A 22,128-nucleotide genomic window follows, 5' to 3' on the forward strand; every position below is an offset into this window, starting at 1 on the left:
AAGATTAAGTGGGTCTTAAAAAGAGGACTTTTAGAGAAGAGTCTGTAGAATTTCCAGACTGACTGAATTCCCTGAGTCACACTGTCAAAAAGAATTTAAGTCATTGATTATAACAAAGCACTGGTTAATTCTTTTAACAAAGCCGAAAGTTCTTGAGAAAGTCAGACAAGGTCACACACTTTGCTCACTAATAATCTTACGCTGACAAATCCCAAAGTATGTAACAGATTCCATGCATCTGTAATTTTAAGCAAATAAGATAGGCCCTGCATTTGATGGCTCACTGGATGTAGCCTATGGCACACATAAGGCTTTGGAACTCTGTTTATAGACATTAACAGTTGGAAATTGAGAGTTGCTCAAGCAGAATTCTACATAATCACCCATTTGGGGTTAATTTACTTTATTGTGGCTGCTAAAGTGAGCTCAGCTGAACTTGTCATTTTCCATTCCAATCTGTTTTGTAAATGTTTTTAGTTTCACAGCCCAAGCATTTTATTGCAAATCTTTCAGATCATATGGTTTGTTCTAACCAGAACAATTCATCAAAAGAATGTGGGTTATTTCTAAACCTGCAATACAATTTTGAACTTACTTTAGAGTTTGAGACATGAAGAACTATAAGCTTAAAGAATGGAGAAATAAACTGGCTGGAGTTTAGTAGTTATCTATTCAACGTTTTTTGGAATACTTTCTTAGTGCAAGATACCATGTTAAGTGTTGGGGATTCACTGATGAACAAGACAGATTTAGGTACCCCCAAAGAGTTTTAAAGTTATGTCAATCTGTACATAAATGAATAAATAAATAAAAACATCTATTATATATAGTACACACTTACTAGTAAAAAATATGGAAGTAAGGGAATGCTCTTAACACTGAACATTCCTGGTCAAAATCTCAATCTCAATCTAAAATATCTTCATTCCTATATGCTCATTAAATGCTTTTTCTCTTTCAAGAAATTTTTCAAATTCCAATTTTTCTATGAATAGTTCTCTGAGTAATGAGAAGTGGATTCCCCAATGTTCTCTTCTATCGAAATGTTCCCAGAACCTTCTCTTATTCTTCTACTCATTTTTTTCTTAGAAAGTATTTATTGAGCAACTGATATATTCTAAGCATATACAAATTGGAGGGATACAAGATAAAGGCTAGAGTGTACTGTCTTTAGCTTTAGAGTAGAGCAGATAAATAAATACAGAAGGTCATTATAATGTTATTGAAAAGTACTATGAAAATGGGGCACCTGAGTGGCTCAGTCAGTTAAGTGTCCAACTCTTGATTTCAGCTCAGGTCATGATCTCAGAGTTATGAGACTGAGCCCCATGTCAGGCTCCATGCTTGTCACGGAGTCTGCTTGAGATCCTCTCTCTCCCTTTCCTTCTGCTCCTTCCCCCTTTTGCACTCTCTCTCTCTTTCAAAAAATAAATAAAATCTTTTTAAAAAAGTACTATGAAAGATATCTCTTTAAGAAAGTAGTCACATACATGGATTCAACACATACTTGTTATTTTAGATCTATAAACAGAATTAGTTGAAATGACAAATAATAGCATATATTGTTAAGGTATTTTAATCAGTGAGTACTTTCTCTGCCCTAGGCACTTGAATTAAGTCATCAAATAAGTGTAATAATTCTGTGAGGTAGATGCTACACAACCCTACTTTAAAATAACGAAAGAGAGGCAGAGAAATTTAAGAAATTGACAAAATTCATGCATCTATTAAGTTGCAGCGTCAAGATTTAAACTCATGCAGTCTGGACCTTAAGTCTGTGTTTTTGACTTCTCTGTACTATATCATTTCTGATTATTCACTCCTCAGCTTGTAAGAAGATTCTTATTGCCTTATGACTTGCAGTGTCTTTCTGTGAGAGAAGGATTCTTTCCTTCTCCATGGTTAAGCTTAACCACACAACTTGTTTTGGCCAAAGAAGTACGAAGAGACTTAACATATGCCAGTTCAAAGCAAAGATCAAAGAGACATTACATATTTCTCCCCACTTCCTTGCGCTTTCCCTCAGTCACAGAATAGCATGTCCCAGGAAGTGCTGTTCCTTTAGCCTGAGTTCTGAAATGAGATGGTAAGTAGAGCACAGCCACAGTCCGTCCTCACTACTGACATGGAACATGAGTGAGACACACTGTTGTTGCAAGCCACATATGTTGGGATTGGTTGGGTTTTTTGTTTGTTTGTTTGTTTTTTATAGCAGAATAACCTAGCAAAAACTGACTAGTATAATAATACTTACCAAGAAGTAGGTGTGATAGTAACAAACACCCTAAAATATGTGATACCATGGCGAGGGGGACAGTGTTGAGGAAACTATCACTGGGATTGGGAAAACACAACTCATGTTCTACAGTGGCAAACATTTGTTAACTTAGTTGAAAAGACTGGGGGTTAGAATGCTAATAAGTATTGGTACTGATTGCATTTTTAAGGTTATAAAAGTAATTGTTTCTTTGCAAAAATAGAGGAATAGAAACAATTTGGAATTATAAGATATACCAGGTTGACAAGTGCAACTACTGCCCATATTCAACCAGTAAAAGATATCCTGAAAGTTGCTTTGACTAACAAAGGTTGAAGGAGACCCAAATTAAGACTCTTCCTCAAAGACCAGATAAAAGGTTTGTGAAGTCTTTTTAATGAATTAAGGTATCCCAGTAAATTCCTTTAGTTGGATAAAATATATCAGAGCAAACAGACTAAGGGCATGGCTTTCTATGAGCCTGATAAGCTCTAAGTACTGGCAATAACTTTAGAGAAAGAAAGAGATACATTTCCAAGAAACATGGCATTTTAAGATAAAATTTATAAGTACAAAAGGATGAGCTATATTCTTTGTCTAAACTTTTATAAACTATTTCACATGTTTGTTGGTGATTTACTTGGAATCATCAATGTTCAGCTTAAGTGTTTCCTGCTCTGAATTAGATACTCCTCTACCACACCTTCTTCTGATCCCCTGGCTTATATTTATTAAGATGATTTTCACTCTGCATCTGACTCTTTCCCTCCTCTAGTCTATGAATTCATCAATGAATTTGACAGAAGCTTTCAGCTTTTTATCAGATACACATGCAAAAGAAATATGGTAAGTATTTGATGAATGAATAACAGAGAATGAATACACTCGTCGAAGTAGCAAAATTATCTAACAAACTACAATACTCCCAAATCAGCATGATATACCATTTCTAAAAGTCTAAAGTCTGCCTGATTCTCTACTGTGCTAAAAAAAATAAGATATTTGAAGTTGGAGGCTTAGCACATATACTAAAAGTGTACTACATAAATCTCATATAAAAGACAACATTCTTTACATACAGTCTCAGGAAACGGTAAAGAAATTTTTGTTATTTCTCATACAAAATAAAATTTATAATATTAGTCCTAGACAAAAATCCAGTCAATTAATCACAGAGCTTTACAATTTAAAGTCATTAAGGCAGTTCATAAAATACATTCCCTAAATATCACCCTAAAAAAAATGCCCAGACATATTTCTATGGCTAGGGTCTCATTATTTTAGAAGAATACACAATCCTTTGGTAAGCATATTATGTTGGTTCAGTCTACTCTTAAATTTTATTTATTTTTTTTAGAGATTTATTTGTTTGTTTTAGAGAGAGAGACAGCATGTTGGAGGAGCAGAGCGAAAGAATCTTCAAGCAGACTCCCCGCTGAGCACGGAGCAGATGACATCCAGGACCCTGAGATCATGACCTGAGCCAAATCGAGAGCCAGCTACTCAACCGACTGAGCCACCCAGGCACCCCTCTTAAGTTTTATTCTTAAGTGCATCCTAGAGAACACACAAGGAAATTATTTGAAATTACATACCTGGCGACACCAGAGTTTACGGAATATTTGCAGATAGGCCAACACCATGAGACACAGTGGTGCCATGTATGTCACCAGAAAGAAACAAATGTGATACATCTTGGGGTAAATTTCACCTGGAATGAAAGCCAAAATAATAAAATCTTGTTTTATAACTCACCGATTTTTTTAAAGGTCTGTCTGTCAATGTTTTGCCTTTAAAGTACACATTTGACTTCCATATGATTTCACTGGCATGTTATACACACACACACAAATACTGTAATATAGTATTAATTGCTTACACTTACTCAGTATACACACACACGCTAAATGTGAAGTCTTAATTTTATTTAATATACTCAGAGAGGAATAACAGTTAGCCATTTCTTAATTTGTGCTAACATAGGCTATCCAAAGTCAAGACTTTATTTATTAAAAAAAAACTTTTTTGTCTGATTACCTCTGGCTAATTAATAAAAATTAATTTGGATTGTGCTGTACTTGAATTGCAATAAGAAACAAGACAATCAAACCTAATTGCTAATGCTTTTGGGAAAAGAATGTAAACTGAGTTGATTTCCTTATTAGAATATGTTTCCTGAGAAATGGGAAGCTATTCCCAGTTGTACCTCCACATACAAATGTGGAAAAATTTTGGAAAAATAAACACAGTGAACATTTAATGGTTCCTTTGTTGATTACTATAACAATATAAAATTTCTCTTTTAGTATGTTGTGTGTATATATATATATGTATATATGCATGTACTTTTAATAAAAACAATATTTTTAGGGATTTTAAAGTTAATTTTTAAACAAATATGATTTTTTTTATATTCATCTCATTTATTTAGTCATAAGCTCCTCTAGGATTGTAGTGATTTCTTATCATTAAGTCTATGTACACAGGTGATACATACCACAGATTAGGTATTTATTCAAGAGTCAATTATTCAATTAATAAATAACATGGTGGCTTAATATAATTTTGTTGGCTTTTTAAAGTATATTTATTACTGACTTTTAATTAATTTATTTTTTAAAAGATTTTATTTTTAAGTAACCTCTACACTCAACGTGGGGCTCAAATTCACCACCCTGAGATCAAGAGTCACATGCCCCACTGACTGAGCCAGCCAGGTTCCCCTACTGACTTTTTAAATGCTTTCAAGGATATTTTTCCTATACTAGTATTTGAATATATCACAGTGATCCAGCTACTTTTACTTAAATGCAAAACAGGAAACAGAATATATCCTACATGGTTTCATGGATATTAAATGCAATAATTAGATAGACTTCTAATTGAATGCTAACAAAACAAAGTTTTTTTTCCTACTTCTAAAAATTAAGCAACTGAATTTGACTTTGATATTGGCAATGAGGTTAGTTCCATACAATTACTGAGGGATAACGCTATCACCTCCATGCATTTTATTTTTTTCATTGCTTCAGAAAGGGAATATAAGAGCATGAAGACTCAGTTATGTGATCAAATGTGGTAAGGGCAAATTATAGTCAGGATTAACCAATAATAACTATGAAGATGACCACAATAATTGATAAGTTTATCGAACAACCATTCATTTGTTACTGAATGTATTTTAAGTGTATCTATGAGTTTAATATCCTCCACAATCTTGATTCCATAGCCTTATCTTCTAGAGTGGTTGAGTTTAATATTCTACTTAGGCTTCCTTCTAAAACCCTGTCTTCTTTCTCAGGTAGATTTTTTTTTTTTTTTCACTGTCTTCTTTCTCAGGTAGATATTTTTTTTTTCACTGTCATCTCCAGAGGGGCCAGCAGGGTGCCTGTGCTGGCTGGGAGGTCTAAGAGACGGACTTGGGCATCAGTTTTAGCTCTTCCGTGGCCCAAGTGGCCCATACCTAGCTCATCAGTTTCTAACTTCCTTTCAAGATTATCCTGTAAAACAGGCCAGTTACAGAAAAAGGGATAGAATCCCAGCAGCCTGACTAGAGGAATGATAGCCTTTCTCTCTGAAGTGTTGCAGCCCAAGCAGGCTTCCGTAAGCCCATTTCTGAGGAGCTGGCGGACGACCTCAGCACTTCCCAGGCACCTGAGTGGCTGTGAACTTGTATTTGTTTTGAAGAAAGTGTCACATGACCTTCCCACATAAAAATATACCTTTGAAGCTGATATACCTGTGAAGCCCTGATGTCCCTATCTCAGACAAAACTGAGTGAGTGGAGGAGGGTAGATTTGAGAGGTAATATTCTTCTTTTTTAATTGCAGCTATGGATACCATCACCGTGATAACAGTTTGGGTTTTAAACAGCTGGGAGAGAAAGCTCATTCTGCAGTCAGTATATTTATAAATAGTTGGTAAGATATGTAATTTGCTGGTAAATGCATATTATGATAATGAACACCCACACAGAAAAGTTGATCAAGTGAAATTACACTTGCAGGCTGGGATTGAATGTCTTAATAAAGAGATTATTATAGATAATTGGGGAAACATGATAGTCTTAACATTCTTCATTTCATGCTTACAGTCTAAGCTAATTGAAAACCCAGAGATGCCATTGGAATTTTAAGTTATATGTGTTGAAACTATCTTTGTAGTCTCTCTGCACTTTATGAACAATGTCTTAATATATTTAAGACATTTATATATAACCTAGAACGTAGTGACAGGAAATTTGTTCCATTTAAGCATCTATACTATAAAACTGCATCTTAAAGATTGACAATCATTCAAAATTGGTGTCTCTACTCAACTGATGAATAGACACAATCTGAATAAATTCTTGCATATATATCAAACCAATAAATAAGGAGAAAATGTGGATCTTTAGTCTCTGAAGTCAGAGGATAAAGAATAATACCATATATTAATAAGACAAGACTTAATCTCAGATGAATTAGGTCCATTATTGAAACAACATGTTAATCTCATTATCTAAAAATCTACAAACATTTTCTCTTTCACGCTACACATATCAGGGACTCAATGGCCAAGTAAATTAAATATAATTTCCCAAATATTCAATATAGACTGTCTTTTCAAAGTTTATATGTCCATTAAAGTTTACCTGAATCTTTAATATATTTTACTATCTTCTAATAAATGTTTTCCATAAATGTGTGTATATATATATATATATATATATATATATATATATTTGTGGAAATATATATATATATTTCCACAAATATGTGTGTGTGTGTGTGTGTGTATATATATATACATTTCAAAATCTTATAATAGGCCAGATGCTATAATTAGTGTGACTGTAAAGAAGGGCTCCGTTATTATTTCTTTCAGACCACCAAAGAACAATTCAGCAGTAAGCTCCAAGAAGAGAGATTATGAATCTCCATTGTCTAGAAAAATGTTTGGCTAACAGTATATGCTCATTAAATATTGGATGACTGGTGAGACAATTATATCTTTAGTGCAAAAAAGAAGTTACTTTCCTTCCAGTAGGAACCATTCTGTGAAACTATGCATTTACAAAGCAAGTAATCAAGGAACTATGGATATAATTCTGGAATAATCTTAAAACTTAAAAGTGTGAATTAATGTAACATATTCAAAAACATACTTTAAAGATCATTAAAATAAATATTAACACATTTTATTTGTTTTTGAGTATCAAGTGTGTCTGCCAGAAGTTAGGGTTTGTGGTCTTTTTTTTGAAAAAGCTATAGGCAATAATAAATATAATGAGTTGTAGAAATAATTTAACAAGATATTAAATATTTCTGGTAATATTTTCAGTAAGACTAAGAAAGAGTTCTTAGTTATTTTGTACCATGAGTGAGATAGCATTTGCAAGACTTTCCTAAAAGTATTTTGATAGATATGGATGAAGTGACCACATTGTTCACTGACTCCATCCATGCTGGAATATATTGGTTTAGGACAATTATGATATCACCATCTGCTTCTATAATTATGTTATTGATTTAACTTGGGATAAAAATAAGAAACACAATTCATGAATTAATCTCAAATAGAAGATATTTCACAACAAATTTTTAAAAATTGGGCTAAATGTTTTTGGACTTAGATGTTTGAACTTCAGAGAGCCAACACTGTAAAATGTAATTTCCTATGGACTTTTTAGGTTGTGACTATCACACACATGTCCGAATTTTAACATTTTAAGCTGAACATGGATTTCTAAATAGCCTACATAAACAAAGCTTATACTATGTAAAACATTATAATAAACAGTCTAATGATCAAAATGATAAGAACCTACTTTAATTCTTTCATATTCTTCTTGAAAACATTAAGTGATTAACAATTTCATTTAATATTCAAAAAGTTAATTTCATAAATTTTATTGTTTGATTTTGTGGATGATAAACTCAATTTTGTATTGCTTAATTTAAGCCTTTATAATCATGTTAAGTAATTGTGGGTTAATATAAAATCATTTTCAAATAGTTTTCCTAAATTACTTCTGAAGGCTGAGTTTAGACTTTTAAATATTCAACAGTAGGGGCTCCTGGGTGGCTCAGTTAGTTAAGTGACCAACTCTTGTTTGAGCCCCAGATCCGGCTCTGTGCCCAGCACAGAGCGGGCTTAAGATTCTCTCTTCCTCTCCCTCTGCCCCTGCCCCTGCTTGTGCTTTCTCTCCCCCCGTCTCTCTTTCACTAAATAAATAGAATAAATAAAATCTTTAACAAACAAACAAATAAATAAATATTCAATAGTTGCTGGCTTTTTTAAGAAAATGTCTCTGCTACAGCTAGATAATAAAATGCTAAAGTTTGAAATGAGTTTTAGATACTTACATTTTTTGCTCAAAGTAATTAGAAAATGATGTAGCTATTTATTTAATCAGAATAACTGACAGGATTCCCTAACTCTGCAATCGTTTTTGCTAATGAAGGTGAATGCTACTTGATTAAAAAAAAAGAAAGAAAAGCTTATAAAAGCAGTCCACAAACTTATCAACTAATTACCAAAATATTTTAGAGAAAATACTATTGATACATGTTAAATAATAGGTGGGTATTTTAATCTATCATTTTCATAAACTTAAAGTATCCAACTTTTGAGTTGAAAGCTTAGATTTAAATATACTTCTTTGCTTCATAATCTGCAAATCATTTATGGCTCCATTTCGTCATTAATTAACTAACACATTCTGATCAAAAGATTTTTAGGCTGTTTTCCAGATAGAATTCATTGTATAAGAATTGCATAAGACATGTCACAATTGGTCCCCAAACCACCTTCTTTCCAAACACACTTCTTTAGACCGCATATCCCTACATGACAGAAACTAGAGGTTTGGGATAGTGCTCTTATATGGGTTTCTTGCTTCTTGGACACCCTTTCCCCTCTTTTCTTCTACAAGGGATAGTGCTCTTATATGGGTTTCTTGCTTCTTGGACACCCTTTCCCCTCTTCCCTGTCTGGAGAATTTCTCCTCATCTTTAATTCTTTGCTGAAATGTTAGCAGCTCCTTTGTAATCTTTGTTCAAATGGCCAGGACTGAGTTTGTTCTCTCATTTGTGTTCCCACCACTTTGTATACCAGTATATTAAAATACTAATCACACTATAAACATTTGTTTATTTGCCTTTCAGTCTCACTACATGGAATGTGTTTCCCTAGGCAGAATCTATTTCTCTCCAGGTTGGCATAATTCCTGGCATATCCTAAGTACTCAAGATGTTATTTGAACATTAAATAAATGGGACTTAAGACTCTTAAGAAATACTCTTACCATTTTGGAATTTTCCATTCCTTTTGTTTTTGTCTACATCATTAATGGGGAAAATTGGGAAAAGATAAAGATGATCCAGAGAAAATACAGCAAGTGAATTGCAAAAAAAAAAAAAAAAAAAGAAAGGAAGGGGAAATCTCAATTTCAAAAAGGGCTAGTTAGTTTTTGGGATAAGAGACACAGTAAACTGTGAAATTTTAGTTAATATAGAACTTTGGATAATATATGAAAAATAATCCCAGGGTCTTTTAAATTTTATCTTGTTGTAGTGAAACATACACCTAATTTTTCAGTTCCTGCCTTTTTGCTTTTCAGTGTTCCAAATCAAAGTATCAAGGTAGGAGTTCATATAAATTCAAAGATTCAAATACTCAAAAATACCAGCTCCATAAGCAACCCATGGAGTATCCTGCTTTTGTTAATACATTTCTAATGCGCATTAATGTACATCTGTCTAGTAAACAAATGCTTTCCTAATGATTAAGTTTCCTAACTATGAGCCATTGTTATATATTTATCCAGATGAGGATAGATCCATTTTCCTCAAATTTAATGTAATAATTTTGTAACTAGTACATGACACACTAAAATGCAGGATTAGTTGATTTCCTGTCATTCTTTGCTGTGTCCAGGTTTATGCCATCATCAGGCATTGATAGAAGTGTTTCCACTATTACAGAAAAACCTTCAAAGGCAGTCACTGAGAGTTTTGAACCAAAGGAGCATAAGGCCTCCAAACTTCTGCTTGTTTAAATTTAACTGCCGTACATATCAGACTGGAAAACAAAAAGGATTCATAATTAATATAATTCTTAAATCAGAAAATAATTATGCCAGTGATAGCTTATCAGCTTAATATGTTATGAATAAACATAGCATATGGAGATAATTTGACTCAGAGAAGAGTATAGGTCCACATACTCAACTCCAGTCAGGTTTCCAAGCAGGATATGGTTTAAAATGAAAATTCCCAGTTGTATCTGAAGCCCATTAAGAAACTTAACACTTGAGGCAATATAACCTCGTACTATCTGGTAAAATGTTAATCATTCCAGAATACGTTATTTGGATCGTATAAACAGCCTTTTCTGTTTTGGAGAATTTAAGAAAAGCTGACATAGTCAAATCTGAATTATAGGAAAAGCCTTCCTTTCGTTCCCTATCTGAAAAATATGAAAACCAGCTAACTGTGCATAGTAGTTCCAAAGGACCAAGTAGGTGGAACTACTCTGTGAAATTGTTTTGGGTTTCAACCTGGTTTTCATGCTTTTGCAAAACGATATTAACAGGTGTCAATAAAATGCACAAGGCCAGCTTTATAATGGCTATGCAAATCAAATTTTTAGTTTGCATATGTAATATCAATGTCAGCTTATGGGCCATAATGTACTCACCGCCCCAGCGCTCATCACACACTGTAAAGAGAGTGGTTTTATTGGCTAAGCCAGGGAGCATGGTGCTGCACTCCATGACGATGGCCTGAGGAATCATTATAATGCAGGAGACAATCCAGATGATGACAATGCTATTCCTGGCCCTCTTGGCTGTGCTCTTAAACATCAAAGGGTGACAGATCGCATACCATCGATCCAAGGCAATGCAGCTCAGGGTGAGGACAGACACTGACACTGACACGGTCTAGAGAGGAAAAAGAACATAGGTCAAGAGAAACCCTTGGTGTTAAATGGATCATTCTTAATGTACTTACCGTAGAAGAGAAAGGGTCACACAGATAATCAGATTCAAAGTTGTAAGAAAATATTTCACATAACATTTTTTACCAAATAATATAATATTAAAAATATATTAGGGAAAACATATTTCCTATGAAACATGATAAAGGTGCTATGAAAACATTGCAATCACTTTATGCCAAATGTGTTATATGACATGTCTTGCTTTTAAAATAACCATGAAAGACTATGGACTCTGAGAAACAAACAGAGTTTTAGAGGGAGGGGAGGGGGGATTGGTTAGTCCGGTGATGGGTATTAAGGAGGGCACGTACTGCATGGAGTGCTGGGTGTTATACAAAAAAAAATGGATCGTGGATCACCGCATCAAAAACTGATGATGTATAGTGACTAACATAACACAATAAAATTAAAAAAATTTTTAAAAAGTGGCTAAACACCTTTAAAAATATCATATAGAAATTTGATTGCAATGCATTTAATTAGCATTTTTTAAAAAATTATGGATACCTCAGTCTATATTTTCAAATAACAAAGGCTATTTGTACATTGGTTCATTTCCAGCATGTTGCACCCAAAGGCAGGAGTTATGTTAGAAGCAAATTCTGTATAGATCTCCTCACCAGAGTTTGCTTATTGCTGGTGTAAGCAACTCACCTCTAAAACTCAAATAGGTTCACCTAGTCCAGATTTCCATAATTAATGCCATCACAAGTGATACTTTAACTTGGAACTTTAAGGAAATAGTAAAGATACATGTTAAGCATGCCTATACCCACATAATCAGTTTATGTAATTATATGTAATGTAACTCCTATCCTGGATGAATCATTGATTCTGGTATCACTCTCAAAATCCCATCTTTAAAAAGAAACCTCATTCCCTTTTCCTTTCTTCTTAGTACTTACAATAAATATTATGTGATATAGTACAATTATTTTTGTTTAAATTATTTATTGTCTGCCTTCTCTATCGGAACAAAACTCTGTAGCAGGAGGGACTGCTACTGTTTTTATTTGTTTATTCTCACAACTGTGTCCCCAGTACCTGGCACAATGTTTGATGTGCTTAATAATTTTTTTTGAGTTAAGGAATAGTTATAAGCATCAATCTAAGGTAATAAAGGTGGTCCGGTCCTCTCTCCCATTTTTCTGTCCTGGTTGTATTGATCCCACTCTATGTGGAAGGGTAGCCATCTCTGTTTCTTAGCTCAGGACCTTCTTTGTGGATGCATTGACTTTGGGTGCATATGACTGAAAAGGATCTAAGAGCCTGGGCAGTACAGGAGAAAGGTCTCTGGGCTAAGTGTCATGATGACCAACCTGTTTTCGCTTCCCACCAGCTAGGTGTGCAGTGTTGGCTTACCCATTTTGTAGGGTTTTTTTTTAAAGATTTATTTATTTATTTGAGAGAGAGAGAGTACACATGTATATGTGACAGGCAGGAGGCAGAGGGAGAGAATCTCAAGCAGACTCCCTGCTGAGCCCGGAACCTGACATGGGGCTCAATCTCATGACCCATGAGATCATGACCTGAGCAGAAATCATGAGTTGGACACTTAACCGACTGAGCTACCCAGGCACTCCATCCATTTTACAGTTTTAAGCCAAATGCTTATGTGTTGTTATTTTTTTCTGTTAAATGAGTGAAACTGACAGGATACAATTCTTGTTACTCTGATTCTTTTGATTCTAATTGGAGGGGGAGACGAACCATGAGAGACTATGGACCCTGAGAAACAAACTGAGGGTTCTAGAGGGGAGGGTGGTGGGGGGATGGGTTAGCCCGGTGATGGGTATTAAAGAGGGCACGTTCTGCATGGAGCACTGGGTGTTATACATAAACAATAAATCATAGAACACTACATCAAAAACTAATGATGTAATGTATGGTGATTAACATAACATTAAAAAAAAAGGCAGTATAGTTGAAATCAATTCTGCAACCAGGTTTCCTGGGCATGAATCCCACCTCACTTGATAAGTGTATGATCTTGGGTAAGTTCCTTAACCTCTCTATACCTTGGTTTTCTCATCTGTAAAACTGGATGATAATAGTACCCAACCATGGAATTATAGGGAGAGTCAGTTGAGATGTGAAATGACTAGGCCTGGCCTGCCCCATAAATGCTATGTAAGTGGTTGTTATTACTTATTATGATTATGGCAATGATTATGGTGATTATACTATTACTTATCTCTTCCATTCTCAAGCTTGGCAGTCTAGCTTTTAATTAGAATGGACTGCTTTTTAGTGAGGAAAAAAAAATCACAGAAATTACAAGTAAAAGCCTAAACTATGCTAAATTCTTGGAGGTTTAATTGCATTTTAAATGTAACTTTACAGGCTGAACTCTATCAGAGAGGGTTTAGATGGGTTGATGACTCCTGAGAATTACTTGGTCCATCTTAGAGCTGATTCATGTGTCCTTCTCAAACCAATGCTTTTCCTTCCAACTCCCATTTTTCCCCCATAAATATGCCAAGCACTCAGGACCCCTCAATACTATTGGTAACTTGGGAATAGAACTGTGGTAGCCTAGATCTGCACAGCCGACCTTTCATAGTTGCTGGGCCGGGGCTATATTTGTCCAATCTAGCTATCAGAAGTGTAAAACGATCTGTACCTCTGAAACAAATAATGCAATATATGTTAAGAAAGAAAAAAAGAAGAAGAAGAATGTAGCAGGAGGGGAAGAATGAAGGGGGGGAAATCGGAGGGGGAGAAGAACCATGAGAGACGATGGACTCTGAAAAACAAACTGAGGGTTCTAGAGGGGAGGGGGTTGGGAGGATGGGTTAGCCTGGTGATGGGTATTGAGGAGGGCACGTTCTGCATGGAGCACTGGGTGTTATGCACAAACAATGAATCATGGAACACTATATCTAAAACTAATGATGTAATGTATGGGGATTAACATAACAATAAAAAAAATTTAAAAAAAAAAAAAAAAGAAGTGTAAAACGCTCAGCAAGGCTTAGTGATTTATCATTCATGAATTCTAATCGACATGGGTGAATGGGATAGAAGTAACATGGCTCAAATTAAAAAGTCATTTCTAGTATTTTCCTTTACTATTAAATAGTAATTATCACTTAAAAACAGTTCGCTTGAAAGACTGCCATCCAGTGACAACAGTGAGCCAAAGAGCAGTGGTTCTCTGTTATGTGGCTACATGAGAGAATATGCTGACATGGTTAATCTAACAGTAGAATTCATTGAATGGACCCTTGGCAATTGGTGATTTAATATTCACTGTTTGACTAGTGTATTTGCTGGTGCATAATACACACTAGCGTCCAATTCACAACATTTTCTTGGGGGGTATATAAAATGGCATCTTATCCCAAGTGATTACAAATGACAGTTTCTTGCTGCTTTCACTTCTAGGAGTGCACTTCTGTGTGCCTTTTTCATTTAGAGTTTGATATTAGCATAAATCAACCTGGTAGCAAATCATTTGAGAATGAGTCCAGTGGAGATTATGAATGTTATAAACGAAGTGGGATAAGATGATGTGAACTTCTGCTGTTAGGTGCTTGACCTTTCACCTATACTGTGGGCACCCTGTAGTCTGGGCAATGCTGGAGACTTGCTTCAGTAGATGATGAGTCTGTTCTATGCTAGCATATAGCTATGACAAAAAGGCCTCAGAGATCCATGGCAAGTAGAAATGGAAATTTGGGGGCACCTGGCAGACTCAGTCGGTACAGCATGAGACTCTTGATCTTGGGGTTGTTTGAACCCCACACTGGGTACAGAGATTACTTAAAAATTTTTAAAAACTAAAAAAAAGAAGAAAGAAAAGAAACAGAAATTTTGCCATATCACAGATTTGGATATAGGCACTGAAAGATTGGAAGGTGGGAAAGTATGACTGAGAGTGAAGGAGCCTATTCCACCACCCACCACCCACCACCTCCATTTCAGGCAGCTTTTTGTTCTTCTTTTCCTGACATTTCCTATGTAGAGCTTCTTCTGCAGTTGAAAAAAAAGTCACTCTGAAAAAGTAGCCAACTGCTCCTATAAGTGTGAGAAGAAAAATGAAGTATGTTATAATTTTCTAAGAAATTCATGTTAATTATTCTGTAAATAGTCCAGTAAATGTTAATGGTCTTGGATTTACAGAATTATTAAAGATACAAAAGGGTCATTTGAATTATTCAGCTAAGCTTTATTACATTTGTGAGATTTTTAGGATTTTTGAGCATTTTGTGAAGTGTTATTGTAGATCAGTCATAAACCTAAAGGTTGTATTATATTCTATTCAGAAGAAAAAAATGGCATATAAGTCATAGAAAATTAATGCATGTTCAATGAATCTTAAATACAACCGAATAACCTTAAAATCTGGCTGGATAAACATTTTTGTAATAATTTTTTAAGCATTCAGTGGGACATAAGTTTCATATCAGGGACAAAAGCCATCAGTTTCAGAATATCACAACTAAGGGAAAACAACTTCAAATTTGAATGAATGGCTTATTGTCCATTGATATTGCTCATTCCATTTGGGGAAATTCTATGGAAAATGGGCAATAAATGTTGAGAGAATTTGGAGATACTAGTTTTACCAGTGCCCCAAGTTTTTTGTGCATTTATAACTTTTCATCAAGAAGTAATGCTGAATGAGGTAATGAATGGATCTAGTCTTTTTTCATCTTACTCAGATCTTGTGGTTACTCAGTAGTTTTCCTTGGCCTATGGAGGAGAGAATCAACTGAGATCTTGACTAGACAGGACACTATAGAGAAGGAAACAAAATCTCTCAGGAAATGAAGATGTTTCATCACTGTAGGACTTGCTAATAAGTTGTGCTAAATGCAATTGTACTGTCAATAACTTTAAGAGAGACCCATGCCCTGCATCACTCACTGGATACACACTGCATCCAGTCTGTCCTTGAGTGCTCATAGGAGAGTCTGGAATACCTGGTATATAAGAAGTTATCATTGTGCTTTAGAGCAGAACTATACCTACTACAGGGTGATGCACTCCTCCCTCATCACCCCACTGTTCATTGAGGAATCTTCTGGTTTGTAGAGAGAGCATAGAATATTCTCACTTAGCCAATAGAAGAATCTGGAAAACTGCCTGTATCTTGAAACTTAAGATGATCCCTCAAATTTTCCCCTGGGTGGTTATTAAAACCAAGAGATGGTAAAATATTAGAATTCTGGGCTATTTGCAATTTCTCCAGTGTCTCCATGCAAAACCATAAGACCAATTTCTTACTGATTTTTTTTAAATAAGGATACTTACCTTTGTTGCTCAATGTACTATTTATCTCAAAACAGAAAAAGTTACTGAATTTTATTTTTGTAACACATTCATGGTTTTCATCTGACTGACACAAACTAAACTTATAGCTAATGTTTGCAAAAAAGCTTATAATGTCCGTGGCATTTTATACTTTCTATACTGTCAATGATGTCTAATCTAATCTTAAAAATTATCACTTTTACTTATGAGGTTATTGAAGAACTATTGGGGTAAAGATCTCTTCATAACACCTCAGATCCAAAAGCTTAATCAATATAATTTCTAGCAATGGGTTATTTGTGTCTCCTCCAACTTTTGTTTTTTATTAAAACTTTACTTTGGGGATACATTTAAGATCACAGCAAAATTGAGAACATACAGAGATTTCCCATATACTCCCTGTCTCTCCCATTATCAGCATCCCTCCACCAGAGGGGTACATCTCTTACAATTGATGAACCTACATTGATACATCATAATCATCAGAAGTCCATAGTTTATATTGTGGTTCACTCTTAGTGGTGTACATTCTATGTGTTTAGAAAAATGTATAATGACGTATATCCACCATTATACTATCATAATCTGTGCTTATCACTTCCTACCTCTGGCAACCATTTATCTTTTTACTGTCTCTCTAGTTTTGCCTTTTCCAGAATGTCATATTATTGAAATCATACAATATGTAGCCTTCTCAGCTTGGGCTTCTTTTACTTAGTAATAAGCATTTAAGTTCCCCCATGTCTTTTCATGGCTTGACAGTTCATTTCATTTTAGCGCTGAATAATATTCTACTGTCTGGATGTACCACAGTATATTTATCCATTCACCTACTGAAGGACATCTTGGTTGCATCTAAGTTTTGGTGATTGTGAATAAAGCTGCTGTAAACATTTGTATGCAAGTTTTTGTGTAGACATAAGTTTTCAGCTGTAAATACCAAGGAATGCAACTGTTGGATCATATGAAGAGAGTATGTACAGTTTTATAAGAAAACTCCCAGAGTGTGTATCAAAGTGGCTGTACCATCAGCAATAAATGAGAGCTCCTGTTATTCCACATCCTCACCAGCATTTGGTGTTGTCAGTGTTCCAAAATCTGGCCATTCTAATAGGTATAAGGTGGTATTTCATTGTTATTTTAATTTGCATTTTGCTGATGATATATGATGAGGAGCATCTTTTCATACACTTCTTTGCCATCTGTATATCTTATTTGATGAAGTCCTGTTAATGTCTTTGGCCCATTTTTTTATTGAGTTATTTGTTTCCTTATTGTTGAGTTTTAAGAGTTCTTTGTATGTTTTGGATGTCAGTCCTTTATTATATGTATCTTTTGAAAATATTTTCTCCCGGGTCTTTGTCTTCCCATTCTCTTGTCTTTCACAGAGTAGAAGGTTTTACATTTAGTGAAGTTGGCTTATCAATTATTTCTTTCAAGGAACATGCCTTTGGTGTTGTATCTAAAAAGTCATCAATGTAACCAAGATCATCTAGGTTTTCTTCTTTGTTATCTTATAGGAGTTTTATAGTTTTACATTTTATACTCAGGTCTACAATACATTCTGAGTTTTTGTGAAGGGTGTAAGGTCTGTGTCTAGATTTTTTTTTTTTTTTTGCATGTCCAATTGTTCTACCTGAACCAATTTTTCATTATTGGGAACATATTTTCATCCCTTCCAAATACTGTGATCACCATCTGGGAGACCGGATGGAGTAGGGAATGTGGGGTGGAGGATGGTTACAGGAAGACAAGCAGGGAATGGCATGATCTCATTCACTGTCCAATTGCTAAAGGGAATCCATCTCTTTGAGGGCTGTGGCTATGGCCACTAGCTTGAAAACATTTCACTTTCAAAGATTTAGAACTATCAGAATATCCACAACAAAATTATTCTCTGAAAGCGTCTGTTCTCAATTTCTTATAGGACAATTCACTGTAGAAAAGCTACTTTCACACAGAACAATAAAATGTCTAATGATGTTGATGAGGATGATGACTGATGTTTGTTGAGAATAGACTATATTTTTATAAGATCATCATCTGCCAGAGAGTAATCACTATGCCAAGTAATTTATATAAATTAGCTAAGGAAAATGTCATAACCATAGGAGTTAGCTATAATTAAAATTATTATCCTTCTCTAATAAGTGAATCACAAAGAGCTTGTGTATTTGGCTCAATAGCATACATTCAATAAATAGCAGAACAGAGATTCCAAACCTGGTAGCATGATTCAGAACCAACGCTAAAATCTGTTCACTGCATTGCTTTGATCACATAGCTTTAATTTCTCGTGTGAAACAAAACCACTTATAAAAATAGACAGACCTTGCTTATTTGAACTAGAAGAGGCTCAATCATTAATTTGTTCAATTTCCTTATTTTACAGTGGGAAAATTTGAAATCAGAGAAATAAAAGGTTTGTTCAGCATCTAATGATGACTTGAGGATTCTGTTGTTTTATTTTTTACCCAGAACTTATTTACCCAAAAATTATCAAGTATTACTTTTCTTAAGTTTGCTAATTCCAGAAGCAGGTATATTTCTCTCTTAGCTCACTAATTAATTTACCAGATGATTATAACTGAAAATACTTTTCAATCCTTAATTGAAAATACTTTTTCAGTAGCTTCTGTGTTTGGATAAAAAGAAGTGTGAAAGACAATTACCTGTAAATATGGAATAACTTTACAGAGGGACTGTCCAAAGAACCAGGTCTCAGTGATGTCTACCACCAATGTGGCTGGAAGGCAGGTAATGGTCACGAGCACATCAGCCAGAGAAAGGTTGACTATGAAGTAGTTGGTTACCGTCCTCATGTGGTGGTTCTTCCACACTGCCACACAAACTAATTTGGGGGAAAAAAAAAAGAATAGTTACTATTAAGGACTAAATATTTTTGTCCTTACAAAATTTAGGTTGAAATCCTAACACCCAGTGTGATGGTATTAAGTGGTGGGTCTTTAGGAGGTGAATAGATCATGGTGTTAGAGCCCACAAGAATGGGATTAGTGCCATTATAAAACGGATCCCAGAGAAATCCTTTGACTCTCCCACCATCTGAGGACAAAGTGAAAAAAACTGCTGGCTATAAATCAGGAAACTGGCCCTCACCAGACATTGAATCTGCTACAGCCTTGATCTTGGACTTCTCAGATTCCAGAACTGTGAGAGATACATTTATGTGGTTTATAAGCCACTAGTTTATGGTATTCTGGTTATAGCAGCCCAAATAGACTAAGACAGTAACTATACAAAGAAAATAGGTACTGATTAGGAAACACTGCCAAGCTAATTAATGCTCCTGTAAAGACCACAAATAAATATTGAAAAAGGAAGATGATTTAAGGCTGTACTGTTTTCATTGAATCAGTCAGTTTGTGTGAATGCTGAATCCATGCTTACCATCAGTTCATTTACCTTACAAGGCATTTCTCAATGGATCATAAGACTGCATTAATTTCTACTTGATTTTGAATTGTGATTCCCAGAAGTTGAGGAACAATCTTTGATTCTTCTTTCTATTCCCTCAGTGCTCAGCATGTAGCAGAGAGTCAAGAAATATTTACTGGAGTGAGATGAATTAGGAGCTAGCTATTTTCAATGAACTGTAGTGTTTGCCTCAACCATGACGTTTAACCTATCTACTCCCAAACTCTGCATTTGGAACTTTTAATTGATGAGGTTTAAAAGACAAAAGCCAACAATTTTTCAGCCCCTATTATTAGCAAACACTGAGCTATATGGTTCATATACTTAGGTCATTTAAGCTTGACAATCCCAAGGGAAGACATTGTTACCATCATTTTATATATGCAGTAATTGAGACACAGGGAATTCATGGAGCTTGGCTAGGGACAAATGGCTCATAAAGCACAGAACTACAGCTACAACTAGGGATTCAACGCCAAGTGAAGTGTTGCTTTTTTGTTGGCGGGGGTGGTGAACTAGTTATAACAAAGCACATATATACTCTAGAGACTCAGTCCTCTTTCCTCTCTATTACTCTGGATGGCCTCTAAACATCACCTCAAATCAAACACATTTTTCAATACTTTCTGGGTTGAGCCTTCATTGCCTTTCAGCTTATCTTTATTTTTAAAAGCCGTTCTATCTTGGGCACCTGGGTGGCTCAGTTGGTTAAGCGACTGCCTTCGGCTCAGGTCATGATCCTGGAGTCCCTGGATCGAGTCCCGCATTGGGCTCCCTGCTCAGCAAGGAGCCTGCTTCTCCCTCCAACCCTCCGCCCTCTCATGTACTCTCTCTCTCTCTCTCATTTTCGCTCTCTCAAATAAATAAATAAATCTTAAAAAAAAAAAAAAAAAAGCTGTTCTATCTTATTCAGTTGCTCTTTATGGAAAGAACATCCAGTTCCCCAATTCTCTGTTTTTCTCTGTGTGGTGTATCCAAAGGTTACATAATCACTGGCTCAAGAATTATATAGGTGTAAGCCCTGTTACCCACATCTATTGATGGGTTGCTTCACTGACAGTAACTGCAAATTTGCCTTGGGTATCATCAACCTGTCAGAGCTGTCACCTATGCACCCAAATGATGCAGTGATTGTGGAAAAATAAAAGCACATTTTGTTAAATTTAAGTCACTAAGTAAAGATTTCTTTTTGACAAGTATGTACCACTTATTAAGAGTTTCATATGCTGAAGAAACTGAAATTATCTTCCAGTCACCAGCATATGCTAATTTAATAAAATCCCTGAATTCCTGAGGATTTAATTTTGAAAACTTCATATCTTTCTCTAATTCCAGAACATTAGTACCCAAAAACTCAGATGAACTTTATTAGGGTAAACTGTAGTCTTTACTATTTGAAAGTGATAATGCTGAATGATTTACTTCCCAGAAACACTTGCAGACACACACACACACACATACACACACACACACAGGCACACTCTCAGTTGACTAGCACATTATCATGGCTTGTTATGAGAAAATTGATATAAGTCTCACACCACTGATATTTAGTCAACAAATGGTACAATTTTGGATCTAGGAAAGAAAGTAAGACTTAAAAAAATATAAGCAGTTCTAGATTGACTCCTAATTCTCCGTATTTTGGAAGTGAGGCAATGATGGAAAGACAGTGTTGATGCATTATGACTAGCTAATATGAGAAAAGTATATTTTCAGGAAATATTTCTATACTATTTACTATGTGTCATGCCCTGTTCTAAGCAATGTAATTACTATTACTATCCCTGCTTAACAGTTGTGAAACTGAGGCTAGAGAGGTTAAGGAAACTACCTAAGGACAAATAGTTTGTAAGTGGTAGAGCTTAGATTTAAATCTTATCCAATGTGCTATGCTATCTTAATATACCTTTTTTTAGTATAGTTGATACACAATGTTACATTAGTTTCAGGTATACCACTTAGTGATTTGTCATGTGTATACATTATGTTATGTTCACCACAAATGTGGCTATGCCATCTGCCTTGTTACATTACTATTACAATATCATTGACTGTATTCCTTAGGCTCTGCCTTTTATTCCCATGATTTACTCATTCCATAACTGGTGGCCTGTTACATCTGATAAGGGGTTAATATCCAAAATACATAAAGAACTTATACAACTCAATACCAAAACAACAATCTGATT

The 22,128-nt window shown here is 35.0% G+C and overlaps 1 protein-coding gene across 3 annotated transcripts in view; it reads right to left on the bottom strand.

The window, feature by feature from the left end:
- HCRTR2 (hypocretin receptor 2) overlaps nt 1–22,128 on the bottom strand; it is a 119,239-nt gene that overhangs the window by 20,050 nt on the left and 77,061 nt on the right. For all 3 annotated transcript variants that reach the window (XM_032409632.1, XM_032409629.1, XM_032409630.1), the window contains exons 2-4: nt 19,174–19,352; nt 10,940–11,183; nt 3,853–3,968 (exon numbers count right to left, since the gene is read on the bottom strand). In XM_032409632.1, coding sequence (XP_032265523.1) covers nt 3,853–3,968; nt 10,940–11,183; nt 19,174–19,352 — 539 coding nt within the window. The remainder of the gene's footprint in view (nt 1–3,852; nt 3,969–10,939; nt 11,184–19,173; nt 19,353–22,128) is intronic.

This window comes from Phoca vitulina, unplaced genomic scaffold, assembly GCF_004348235.1.
Source record: "Phoca vitulina isolate PV1807 unplaced genomic scaffold, GSC_HSeal_1.0 scaffold11, whole genome shotgun sequence".
Taxonomy (NCBI): domain Eukaryota; kingdom Metazoa; phylum Chordata; class Mammalia; order Carnivora; family Phocidae; genus Phoca; species Phoca vitulina.